The sequence below is a fragment of the Protopterus annectens genome, chromosome 1.part0, assembly GCF_019279795.1.
Source record: "Protopterus annectens isolate FY-2018-M chromosome 1.part0, PAN1.0, whole genome shotgun sequence".
Taxonomy (NCBI): domain Eukaryota; kingdom Metazoa; phylum Chordata; order Ceratodontiformes; family Protopteridae; genus Protopterus; species Protopterus annectens.
Genome location: NC_056725.1, coordinates 576,584,760 through 576,598,559, shown reverse-complemented (window position 1 = coordinate 576,598,559; position 13,800 = coordinate 576,584,760). Strand labels below are relative to the sequence as shown.

At 41.6% G+C, this 13,800-nt stretch overlaps 1 protein-coding gene across 1 annotated transcript in view; it reads right to left on the bottom strand.

Moving 5' to 3' along the window:
- The window catches only part of LYPLAL1 (lysophospholipase like 1), a 210,223-nt gene that overhangs the window by 26,481 nt on the left and 169,942 nt on the right, over nucleotides 1–13,800 (bottom strand). The window contains exon 4 of the mRNA XM_044061423.1: nucleotides 565–680. Coding sequence (XP_043917358.1) covers nucleotides 565–680 — 116 coding nt within the window. The remainder of the gene's footprint in view (nucleotides 1–564; nucleotides 681–13,800) is intronic.

Genomic DNA, 13,800 nt, shown 5'->3' with positions numbered 1-13,800 from the left:
GAGGTTTGTCTCGGTGAAGACTATCCACTGTCTCAAAGTTCAGATCTTTTAGTTCGGTGGTTTGCAAGGTTTTTTTTTGCTGCATTTGAAATGCCATTGTGTGAAAGGATTTGCACTAAAGGTGAAGGAGAGTACGTGTAAAAGCTATGGCAACTGAGTTAGTTATGCAAATTGGTAATGGGATTTCAGTCAATATCTGCTAAGGGGGGTATTTGTGGTTTTGATTGTGGGACGCTCAGATACAGTGGCTTCTGGCCTTCCAAGAATCAACTGTATTCATACTCAATGATATTACAGTGAAATATACTGCAAGTCTGATATATGCTATCTTTGGATGAAACATTAAAACTCCACTCGAAGACAGATGGGATTTCATTTTAAAGAATGAATAGCATTTATCACTTCAGAAGGGAGGAGTTTTTCAACATCCTAACCACATATCCCTGCATCAGTTATAAGCACTAGTTCAAATCTGCTGAAAAAGGTTCATGGTTTGGGCTCTACTCAGTTAAGAAAACAGTAAAAAATTCATAAAACAGCTGTACTACAGGTCCACTACTTTACCTGGTAACAAATGGATTCTTTATTCAAAAAACTTGAAAGCGCAAACACTCCGGCTACATGTGGAAGAAACCTGTATGCTAAATGGATTGCCATTCCTCCTCCCATTGAAAAGCCTCCTGCAAAGAGAAAATAACAAATAATAAGAAGCTTTACAATGTGTCTTCAACATTTCAGGCAATGGAAAATATTGTGAGATCCATCAACTACACAGATAATGAAAATACACAATGAACTCTAAGTTTTGGAGCACAGTACTGAAAATAATGCACTGTGTTTACCTATATCCAAACCTCTTTCACTATGCAGCCTTGAAAGCAACTTAACTTCCTACCAAAATCTAGTTTTATCAACAAAGAAATATGACTCAGAAGCAACTTAAGCAGAGTAAATGCACACTTGCTCTGGCCATCTCTTGTGGTTTTAAAAGCTACATATCCACTTTGCTACTGCCAAAAAGAAATATTTGCAAATTGGCCTCCAGGCGGGCCACAAACTTTCTCCACAATGACATATGCAGCATCCACTTCACAAAGACACACAATGTACAAGCTATCACAGTTTACAGAAGACTGCATTGTGAGGACGTGTACTTCACATATAAGGAAAACAAGCGGTTATCAGCAATAATGACACGCAGAACTGGAGATGTCGACTAAGTTCTCCATATACTGCAATCTAATTCAAAAGCTTTAAAGTTACTGCAGCGTTGCATCTAGGTCAAGCACATCCAACATTTTTTCAATTATCTGACAGCAAATCTTCCAACAGTATGGCTTACATTCTTATTTATTATTTATTTATTTTTATTTTACATTTGTTGACCAGGAAAGTCCGACTGGGTATATGCCCATTTTCAGCAGAGGCCCGGGGAGAAAAGCTCCATATATTCAGACATATGAGATTTACATAATATAAGAGTACAATCTAGCATATCATATGAAAAAAACAGTATAATTACAGTAAAAAGACAGTTTAACAGGAGAAATGACCTATATGTCAAGGTTAGGTTCATAGGTTAGGTTCATAGGTAAGTATTAGGCTAACTGCCCTTGTGAGCCATTTGCCCAGCAACTATCCCCCCCTAGATCCAAACAACCCTGTACCTTGTGGCTTGTACACCTTAACCTAACACCATACCCACTCCTCCCCCTCCAAGAGTATAATATCACAAGGAAAGCTCCACATATTCAGACAAGCAAAATTTCACATAATATAAAAGAGTATAATCTAGCATTTCAGAAGAAAAAAAAAAAAAAAAAAAAAACAGCATATTTATAGCAAAGACAGTGTCTGACAGGTAATGACATATGTCAGAGTACAATAACAATATAAGGTGCAAGACATTTGCCAAGTAGTATTAATTTCTCACAGAGAAAAGAGTAAACATCATACTGCAATCATCTGCTAGTTAAAGGATATGAAATAGTAATGAAATATTGATAATCTGTTGACAGCTAATAGTAGAGCTGGCAGCTAATTAGTGGTACAGGAGAAAGGGGGGGGGGGTAGTTGGGGTATGGACAAGGACATAGCCAGTGAGATTTTAGGTGTGCTTTAAGAGCATATTTGAAGAGACTGCTGGAAGGGAGGGTAGTTATGGCAGTGGGAAATGAGTTCCAAATTTTGGATATTGAGTAGGAGAATAGCGCTTCCCCTGCAGAGTTGTTGGGTTTGGTGACTTGGAGTACATTTTTATTGAAGGAGCTCAGGGGTCCGGAGCATTGGTAGGGTTGGAGAAGTGTATGAAGTGAGGGAATTTTAAGAGGGTGGTTTACAAGTTTATGAGCAAAGGTAAGTTGGGTTAGGTGTAGGAGTTGAGGGAGCTCAAGCTAGTGTAGGTTCCTAAGGGAGAGACAGTGGTGACTGCGGTGGGAGTCCCCTGATGCAAATTTTGCAATTTTATTGTAACAGGCTTCAAGTTTCTTTAGGTCTGATTATCGAAGATTTGTGAGTATGGGTGATGCATAGAGTAGGGTTGAGATTAGTTGGGAAGTTGTGGTAGAGATTCTGGCTGGTTTGGTTAGGTATTGTTGGTTTCAATACAAGGCACCCAGTTTTTTGTGGACCTTTTTTATTGTTAGTGATATGCGAGTGTCAAATCTGAGTTTGTTGTCAATCTGTACACTGAGTAGCTTAGTGTGGGCTGTTGGTGAGATGGAAGTGTTGTCTTTGGCAAGTATGTTGAAATGGGGGATGTTCAGGGTAGATTTTGAGGGTTGAAAGATGAGGAGTTTGGTCTTATTTGGGTTAAGGAGGAGTTGAGCATTTAATAGCCAACTTTCAACAGAAGAGAAAGATGCTTGAATGATCTGTTGTCGTCCTGTTAGAGTTGGAGCTGAGCAGATGAGAGTGGCGTCATCTGCATACTGTATGAGGGAGGCATGTTTGGTGGTGGTGTGCAGGTCATTGGTAAAAATGGAGAAAAGCAAGGGGCCAAGGATGGAGCCCTGGGGAACCCCGAGAGTAACAGGGAGGCAAGGGGATAGATCGTTGTGCCAGACAACTGACTGCTGGCGGCCGTGTAGATAGCTGTGGAACCAACTGATGGCAGGTATGGAGAGGCTGGAGAGTGCAGAGAGTAGAAGGTCATGTGATACAATATCAAAAGCCTTCGATAGGTCAAGAAATACAGCAGAGGAGAAAAGGCCATTGTTTTTATGTTGGAGAATGGTGTTAGTGAAGGAGAGCAGAGCAGTTGTGGTGCTATGGTGTGGTCTGAAACCATGCTGTGTGTAGGAGAGGAGATTATTGTCTAGGAGATAATTGGAGATCTGTGAATTGATACATTTTTCATGTATCTTGGAGAGAGGCGAGAGGATGGCAATGGGGCGGTAGTTGGAGAGGTCTGTTGAAGGGCTGTCTTTGTATAGGGGTATGATGTGGGATATTTTCCATAAGGTTGGCACATAGGACTCAGATATGGAGCAGTTGATTAATACAGAGATGGGATAAGCTAAAACATCAGCTGCTATTTTTAGGTATTCTGTGGGCAGGTTGTCAGCTGCTAGTCTTGTGGGTTTAAGTTTTGTCAGTAGTTTTTTTTATGTTGGAGGTGGGTACTGTGGAAAGGAAGAAGGGAGGGAGGGGTGGAGTTGGTTTGGGTGTGGGGGGTGTTGATGTAGGGAAGTGTTTTTAGTTAGGGATAGAACGGTCTCTGTAAAATGTTTGTTGAAAGAGTCAGCTATGCTACAGGTGGAGAGAGGGGTGGTGTTTACCTTCCCTGGGCAGAGGATAGAGTTAATTGTGGACCAGAATTGCTTTGGGTTGTTTTGTGAGGAGTTTAGGGATGTCTGATAGAAAAGGGCTTTGTCTGCTTTTACTTGCTTTTTGACTTTGTTATGTAGTTCAAGGAATAGTTGCCTATCTGAGGGGTTTTTGGTTGTGTGCCATTGCTCCCATATTTTATCCCTGGATTTCATAAGGTCTTTGGTGTTTTTTTGTAGCCAGGGGGATTTTTTAGTTCGGATTTTGGTGCATCTTTAAGGGGCATGGGAGTTAAGGATGTTCAGGAAAGTGCTGTTAAAGTAGTGGACTGCTTCATCTAGGTTGAGGTATTTTAGGGGTGACCAGTTTATTTTTTGTAGGGAGGTGGTGAAGGAGCTGGAGTTGAATTTAGCTTTGTAGCAAATGTGTCGGTGGACAATGGGTTTGCTGCTATTTATGTGGTGTTTTAGTAGGAAGGTTGGGGAGTGGTCACTTAGGGAGTCAGGTAAGGAGCCTGCCAGGTAAGAGTGAGGATCTTTTTTGACTAGGGCCCAATCAAGAATGGTCTGATTATTGGTGGTTTTATTTATCCTGGTTGGGGATTGTATAAGCTGTGAGAAGCCATGGAGATCTAGGTGGAGTGCTCGGGGTTTACTATTGCAGGACAGCCAGTTGATGTTAAAAGTCACAGAGTATGATGGTTTCTTGGGGTAGGGAGAGATTGGCCCAGTTTAATAGGTTTTCAAGGGGGGTATATTTTGGCCTGGAGGGAAGTAGCAGCCAATTAAGTTAACTGCTTTCTTAGGATTTAATTTTAGGGTAGCATAGAGGATTTCTTCCTTGACAAGCTGGGGAGCTGACTGGGTGAGAATTTGGATATTGAGGTGATATTTATACATCACTGCCACTCCTCCTCCTTTTCTGGATATTCTGTCCTTGCGGAGGATGTTATATCCATGTGGGAGTATTTCTTCACTTTTGATGTGAGGTTTAAGCCAAGATTCAGTTAGGATAAGGATGTCAGGGGAATACATGTGTATGTATGCCTGGAGGTCTTGGATTTTGTTACAGATGCTTCTGATGTTAAGAGACATAATGAGGAGGTCTGTTGGCTTTTTATTAAGTGTGATTTGGGTGATAGGGGAGCTATTTGGAGGGGGGTTTATGGAGAAGTTGGAGAAATTGGGACCAGGGTTAAGGTGCACATCTCCACGGAGAGTAACTTTAGAGAGAATGCGGAGGTTATGTTTTATATATGCAGTGAAATGCTTGTGGTATTTTAAGAATAACTTGCATTCAGATGAGGTGCGGGCTTGGTAATTAGGTAGGTGTGGTGGAAGGAGGCATTTTGGGGTTGGAGTAGTGAAATTGTGTGGTGGGAATTTGAGAGGGGTAGTTGACAGAGTGCAATAGAAGTGGTTGGGAGAATTGACTGAAATGTTTTCGTAAGATGTAGTAAATGCTAGAAGAGTGCAGCAAAGGATTATAATTATAGTTAGTGACATGACTGTGTTGGGATTAGGATGTATGATAAGTAGGAAGAAGGAGTAGAGGGGTGGAGATTATGGGAGGTATGAGTTGATTGGTTGGATATTAGTGGGAGCAGTCTTTTGCTAGATTAAATTTGAGTACAGCTGGGGTGGTAGGGATTTGGGGGTAGGGAGAGGAGCGGAGTGAGCACAGCGAACGGAGTGGGCTAAAACCTTTGGCAAGGATTGGAGGGTAAGTGGTAAATATAGTCTACTTGGGCAATACTTGATTTCTGTAGCCAAATTCAAACTTTCCACTGGGAATGACTGCAAAGGAAATTATTAGGCAGTGGGCATAAAGGTGGGGTTGGCTAAAGAGGGTTTCAGGTGGGGACAGCGTTGGCGTGATTGAGTGTGTGCTACCCTACATATAAGGAAAGTTGAACACATACACTGTTCTTTGCAGGGTAATGTTAATGGGAGTAAGTCAGCAAATAAAGATTTAAAGTCCTGCAAGGAAAATGCAGGGGGGGGTGCAGGTCCTAGACTGCAAGTCTCAGAATGGTATTGTACAAAGTGACAGGAATACAAAGATATTTAAATGTAAACCTACACAGGGTGCTTGTAAAACACCAGAAGATAAACTTTTAAAGTATCCTGTTTAACTGAGAGGCAGCTTGCAGATAGGTCCAGAGAACAGGAATCAGCACACTGTTGCAGTATAACTCTAAGTAGCTGGTAGGTAGAGTAAATTTAGAGATGCACTCATCTAGGAAACCACAGTAGTTAAATCCAGCAGGGAAGATTTTATATTTCAATGTTTTCAGATGTCAGGGAAGGATTGGTAGATGTCACTCAAGTCTATTCATGTTAACACTACCAACCCAAACTAATTTTAGATCATCGATCCTTTTCATGTTTCTGTTAACCAGCTTGTTCTGCTTTTCCCCATCTTAACAAAATACCCTTTTCTAGCACACATTCTGTAGAACTGATTAATTGCAGGATCTCTTCATCTCAGTCTTATAATCACACCTACTGCATAAAGCACAAATTAAAAAATACAACTGTGCATTCAAATTACCCAGTTGTAGATGTTAAAATGTGGTCATTGTTACAGTTTTTGCTATCTTTTGTTAAGTATTTACTGGCACTTGTCACTGTTCTGCTAGTTCTGGTTTTCCCGACAAGCAGTGTTACAATAACTGATTTGTTTGCTGTTTAAAACATTCTTTAGTCTCGTACTGCACTTATTGTCTGCCGCCTAGAATACTGTATTTTAATACTGCGTACTAAACTACACTGTTGTACTGCAACCGTCTGCCTTACTCTGCCTGTTAAATCATATTTTATTGCTGTTTTCACTACTTGCAAAGCTCTTTTTGCTACTTTCACTGTTAGTTAAGTATTTCCTGGTACTTTTCACTGTTGCAAAGCAATCTGTTCTGCTTGTTCTGGTTCTCCCTCCAAGCAGTGTTAAAAATAACTGGTTTGCTGTTTAAAACATTTAGTCGCGTTGCTGTTTGTCTGCTGTTTAAAACTTTTTTAGTCTCTCACTGCTATTTTTCTTCGTTGTTAAACATTCTCTAGTGTTTCCCACCTAAACTAGTGTAGCTTGTAGCTGCAGCATTGTCCAGAAACAGGTTTGCTGCATCTGGGTCTATTTGTAATGGCTGTTTGTTCTCAGCACATTTTCCAGGTCATCTTTGATTGGAAAGGGCCCTTCTGCACTCTAGTGAGAGAAATGTGTCGATTGTCTTATGAAGGGTGGTTGATCTAGGACTTGCAATAGAATCCTAATAGGTCCTTTCGAATCTTTTTAACATTTTTTTACTTTTTACCTTCTGGTATTTAAGCCCTGCATTTGAGCAGGTTTCTGCTGGTTTGCGTGTTGCATGATTGTCCACCATAGCTGGATGTATAAATACCACAAATTTTCCCTTAGATACAGCTGTATCACATTAGTGTAGCCCTCACCCTTAGTACCCTTCTAGTCTAAGAAATACTGCTAGTGAACTGTGACCTATTAAACCACCAGCAAAAAAAAAAAACCCAGACATAAATATCCATCTGCTGAGCATCTCTTTGATCAGTCCTGAAAAGCCCCCCCCACCTTTGTGATACCAGTTCTTCAACCTAGCATTACAGACAGTTGACTACCCTTGTTTCTCCGGCCAACCTTGTTGACTTGGGTCTCCTGAGGCAGTGTAGCAATTGCCTCATGTACAGTGACAACCCCCTACTAACTAACTCTTGTAAAGAGTGCGAGAAATGTATCTACACCAAGAATATGGAATCCCTGCTCTCTCACACTCAAAACAGTAACAATGAAGAGGCTGTCAACCCACCAACTGCTACTCATGCACATAATACACATCAAACACAAAAATCAACATGTGCGGATGTTCTCTCAAAAAACTTACCAAAACACCAGGGACTTCAAAAACAAAAGACTGCTACAACTAACAGTTCCCATAGCACCCACAACACATAGTAACACCAGTGTCTCACCTACCAAGCCCATAAGGTGCAACACTCAAAAAAACTAATTTTCTTGTCACTGGAGACTCTATAGAGAGACTCACGATGTCCCACTCAGTAGGTTGGACAAGTAGAAAATCACAGTCAGCTGCCTGTCAAGTGCCAGTATTCATGAGATTATGCATGCACTCAGGTCTTTTAACAAGTACCATTATGACTGTCATAATTCATGTTGGAGATCTGAGACATGCATCACTGGACTTTATGAAGAGAGACATGATGGCGCTCTAAGTGTGTGTCCCAGGCAGGTATCTCCTTAGCCTTTAACAGCACACTACCCTCACTTAGTACAATGCCTCAGTATAAGCAAAAAATGATCAATTTCAATAACTGGCTTCATTTTTGGTGTGATTCAAAGGGGATCCAGTTTCTGTCAGCCTGGGAAGTCACGGTCGACAAACCTTGCTGCTTCGCAAGAGACTGTTTGCATTTGGCACCACTAGGCTTTCGACTGCTGGTAAAGGCTCTTGCCTCCCTCATAGTGCCTTTTTTAGGCAAGGTCTTGAAAACAAACTTACCAATGTGAAACTTGTCAATCATAACAAAATAAGGGTTATGCTGCTAAATGCTAGAAGCTTAAACCAAAAACTGCACACCCAGGAAACACTACTTTCACTGGAAGATGTAGCTGTCTAGCAGTCACAAAAAACTGGTTCAAGGCCACAAAATAGCCCCACCTTACAAAGCTACAATGCCTTCCACACCTTCAGACCTCAAAATGAATGTGTGAAAACCGAAGGAAGCGATGCTTCTATCTACATTAGAGAAATTCACATCTCATCTAGTTAGAAAGGACAGGGAGGATGGCATAATGGTTAAGGTGTTTACCTTACATGCACAAGATGCAGGGTTTGATTCTCACATGGGGAAATTGGCCAGGCTTAAAATGGCCCATAAAGGCAGTCAGCCTGATACTAATTTATGAACCTATAATCTACGAACCCATGGAGTTACTCCAAGTTCAGGTAACTTTGGGTAAAACCACCATTCAAGTCACAGCCAGTTATAGATCCCCCGCCATGGGTCATGACGCACACGAAGCCTACTTGACCAAACTATAGTCAATCCAAATACTCCTGAATGCTCTGGTTATGGGGTATTTCAATTATCCCATCATCAACTGGGAAACCTACTCTAGCTCTAACTCACTAGAGTAAAAGTTCCTTGACTTTAACTCAAATGCCCCAGAACAAATTGTTCATACTCCAACAAGAGGAACAAACATGCTAGATTTGGTCCTCACTAACATGATAAACACATGTACTGCTGCAACTGATGGACCCTCATTAGTTAAATCTGACCACAAATCAGTCACCTTCGAACTGGCACTAACACCAGAATTCAGGGCGAACTCGGACTAAAAAACGTCCCCAAGGTAAACTATACCCTCCTAAGAGAAGGTATAAATACGTTCCAGGCCCCACCCCTAGATGGAAGTAGTAACTACACAGAATCTTACACTAGAGCCCTGTACCATCACTTGCACAAGCGTATAGACTCAGCTGTTCAGAAAAAATCAAAGCCAGAGCACCAAGTAAAAACAAGCCACCACAGTGGACATCCAGCATCAACAAACAGAAAAAGTTGCTGCCCAAGAAAACTAAGGCAGGCCCCAACAATGGAAAAAGCACCCTCCTCAGCCTCAACCACAAATAAGAAAACATGTCAAATACTCTAAGGGCATCTTTGAGGAAAAACTTAACAAGCACAACCAAGGATAACCATAAGGCCTTTTACAGCTACGTACGTAGCCTACACTTGTGACTAACAGTATCACACACACACTGACCCGCAGAGACACCAAACCTGCTAGTGGATAGGTTTGGTGAAAATTTTACTCTCTTATCTCCTTCCAAACTTATCACAAACCTTGCCCCAAACCCCCCACACCCACCTTACATAGTCGAAAAGGAGGTCATGAAAGCCTTGTCCAAGGCAGAAAAACACAGCTTCTGTGGGACCAAACGTCATCCCAGGGTGTCTTTTAACTAGCATCACCATTAAGTACCCTTTTCAATCATAGCCTAAGCACAGGCTTTGTTCCTGCGGAATGGAGAACAGTAACAGTTTTCTCCTCCACAAAGATGGCCTAGCAACAAGACCCGGGGAATTATAGACTTATAAGTCTGACCAGCCTCATCTGTAAGACCATGGAACGTACCATTATGCAGTGCATAAGTAAAGATATAGGTAACCTCCAAACCCTGGATCCAACCCAGTTTGGCTTCATCAAGGGTAGATCCTTATTAAATCTGGTGGATTTGTTTGAAAATGTGAGCAGGGCCACTAACAAAGGCAAATCTGTGCACAAATCATACCTTGACTTGGCAAAAACTTTCAACACAATCCCACTCTGAGGCATTGGTGATAAAATTAGCAAACTAAATGTAAACTCCTTTGTTAAGAAGGGTTGCCAAGTGGCTCACACTATCAAAGTAGGTGACTCCACATCAAAACAACAAACTTGTCACCAGCAAGGTGCCACAAGGCTCAGTGCTGAGCCTCCTATTGGTTGGTATATACTTCTCAGACGTTCAGGCCAAAACTAAGGGGTTGTGGCTGACCAAGTTTGAGGACAACTGCAAACTAGATGCAATTACTGAATCCCCAAATGATGTCAGTATATGTCTGGAGGGTCTTACACAGACCAGCAACTGGTTCATTAGTGATGGTCTCAAAGTGAATGCAAAGAAATGACTCTTCATTCCCATTGGCAAAAACAGATGTCCCTTCACACTATCAAAACAGCAACAAAACTCTAAGTACCTATGAAGTGGTAAGGCATCTGGGATCACAAGCTGACTGCAACCTTAATGTTGATCATGTGTCTACTGTAGTAAGGAAGGCTTTCTGCGTAGCACACTTGATTAGTAAGTAAAGGCATCGTCTCTAGAACAAAGGAGGTCATAACCCTTTTATACTCATCACTAATCAGACCCATAAACACCCCATTGGCATGTACTGTACAAAGCACCTGCAGACTGGAGAGACCTCAGAGTTTTCTAACAAAGAAGATCAAGGGACTCCAGCATGTGCCTTACAAAGACCGACGTGCCTTACAAAGACCGACGAAAGTCCCTGTCACTATACGCTGTATTGTATAGACTTCTTAGGGGAGACTTATTTCTGGCTTACAGAGAAATCTCAGACCCAAACCTAATGAACTTACTGCCCATCCATAAATCAAACAGGACTACAGCCACCAGTTCCATGGACGCAAATATGGCCTACAACTTAAATAAGACATGCTGGAGGGACAGATTTGTCTTCTCAGCAACTGCTGCGTCTTTGGAATAGGCTACCAATTTTTATGAAAAAAGAACACTTCTACGACACTGTTCAAAATGAACCTGGACGTGTGGATGGGGCACCGTAAATTCTTACTGGGGATAGTGCCCACAACCCTCCTGGATGTGGGCAGTCATTACTAAATTCACTCCTGAATATTGAGTAGTACTTCTACTATGTGTTTTGAGTAGTGGAATGTGTATGAGTAGTGGTACTATGTGAATATGTAGTGGTGCGCAAGTTGGCAACCTTCTCCTTCTTACTGTTTTGAGTAAAAGAACATGGATTCTTGATGCAACTATCTCAATTGCACTTTGTACTAGATTGTGTTATTAGTAGAGCGTTGTCTGTGTACATGAGGCAATTGCTACACTGCCTCATGAGACCAAAGTCAACAAGTCTGGCAGGAGAAAAAGCGTAGTCCAATTGTCTATAATGCTAGGTTGAAGACTGCTGTCACCAGAGGTAGATTTGTCAGAAATTATTATGGAGGAGCTTGGGAAATGGATATTTCTGCCTGGGTTTTAAGAGAAAATTTGTTGAATTTAACTGTCCGGCTTTAGAGCACAATTGAGCAGCAGTACGTGGTGCTGCGCGATGCACAAAAAAGCAGAAACCTGCTCAGATATAGGGCCTAAATACCAGAAGCTAAAACTTGAAAAAAAATAAACACAATTCAAAAGGACCAATAAGGATGCTTATTCCAATCCCTAGACCCCCCCTTTACTAGTCAAGTCCCAATCAACACAATTCTCTCACAAAACTGCTGATAGTCCCCCTTCCAATCCAAGATGGCCTGGAAAACATACTCAAACTAAACCACTACAAACAGTTCCAGAAGCAGCAGGCCTGGATCTGGACTATGCTACAGCTATTAGCTATCCTAGTTTCAGCAGGAAACACTACAGAATGTTTAACATACCAGAAAAGTAGCTGTAAGACACTGATAAAATGTTTAAAACAGCAGATCATCAACCAGGAGGCTCTAAAGAATGATTTAAACAGTTAACAGGTCAGTTAATTAAGTACTGCTTGGTAGGAAAACCGAGAAGGAAAACAGATAGCTTTAAAACAGTGAAAAAAAATCAGTAAATACTTAGAAACAACAACAAAAAAAGCTTGCTAAGCAGTGACAACAGCAATAAAATTCGATTTTACAGGCACAGTATAACAGGCAATTGTAGTATAACAGTGTAGTTTAGTACAAAGTAAATAAATACAGTATAAAGTAGGCGGCAGGCAATAAAAAAGTGCAGTAAAATAGTAGAAATAAGCAAAAACAGGCAACTTGTATTTTTTTAGAAGCTCCAAAGCCTCTAGTCATCTGGTATCTCAGCTCAGAGTTGTGGCTGATAGCCCACCTCAGTTCAGCTTGGTATAAACAAGCAGAAACCTGCTCAGATGCAGGGCCTACACACAATTTGAAAAAATACAAAATTCAAAAGGACCAATGAGGATGCTTATTCCAAAACCTTGTGACTTGTATAAAGTGACCAACATGCTGTGGTAACAAGAAATATTTCTCCTTTGCTACCTGAAGAAGGTGGGAAGGTCCACTGTTTCCCTGCCCAGAAGTGAAGAAAGTACAGTTGTGTACACTTACCATAAATGTAGATGTTGAGTGTAATTACTGTTGCAGTTATTACATTTGGGTTATCTGCCTGCAGGTAGCCCTCAGCCGGCATGATTATCAGAGTCTTTGGTCCTGCATCGGATGCCGTCTCTTCTTCCATGACGTCAAGTCATCAGGGGTATAAAGCATGCAGCCGACACCATTACATCAGTTTGTCTTGCCCCAGATGTCAGGTGCCCCCATAATGGGAAGCAATTATATGTAAGGTTACACCTCCAACAAAAAGCAAATACATCAGAAAGCTGAAATACACTAATCAAAAACAAGGTATAGCCAAGAGAAGTCAGGGGGCTCGAACATCTACATTTATGGTAGGTGTACACAACTGTACTACGTTCTTCGCGTTTCACTGGTGCAGTCATTACATTTGGGTAGATTCCCAAAGCTAAGGAAAGGAGGAGGAAGTTAGAGAGCATTAGGACCAGCTATTAAGCCCTGCAAGACTGCAGTGGCAAAACCAGCTCTGGATTTAGAAAAATAGGCAAGTGGTAATGCTTGGTGAAGGTATGTACAGAGCTCCAGGTAGCAGCTTCTAGATGTCCCTGGTAGGGACACCTCTGAGAAAGGCTGTAGAAGTAGATGCAGACCTGGTGGAATGTGATCTTATCCCCTGTGGGGCAGGTTTTCCATGTTGTTTATTGCAGAAAAGAATGCAATAGCCTATCCACTTAGAAATGGTTTGCTTTGAAATGGCCTTCCCCTCTGCCCCTGCAGCAAAGGCAACTAGCAGCTGTTCAGTTTTTCTGAGAGGCTTAGTCCTGTCCAAATAAAATCGTAGTTGTCTGTGCACATCCAAAGAGTGCAATATTCGTTCTTTGTTCTGTGGATTAGGAAAAAAGGTAGGCAAATAAATCGACTGATTAAGGGCCACACTGGATACCACCTTGGGCATAAAGGAAGGACTGATCCTGTGGGGCACCCTGTCAGCATGGAAGATGATGAAGGGCTCCACTGCCATGAGGGCCTGTAGTTCAGACACTCTTCTTGCTGAAGTAATGGCTAGAAGGAAAGCAGTTTTCCAAGAAAGGAATTTCAACTCTGCAGTAGCAGCTTGCTCAAAAGCAGGTACAGTGAGCTTTTCCAATACAAAGTTAAGGTCCC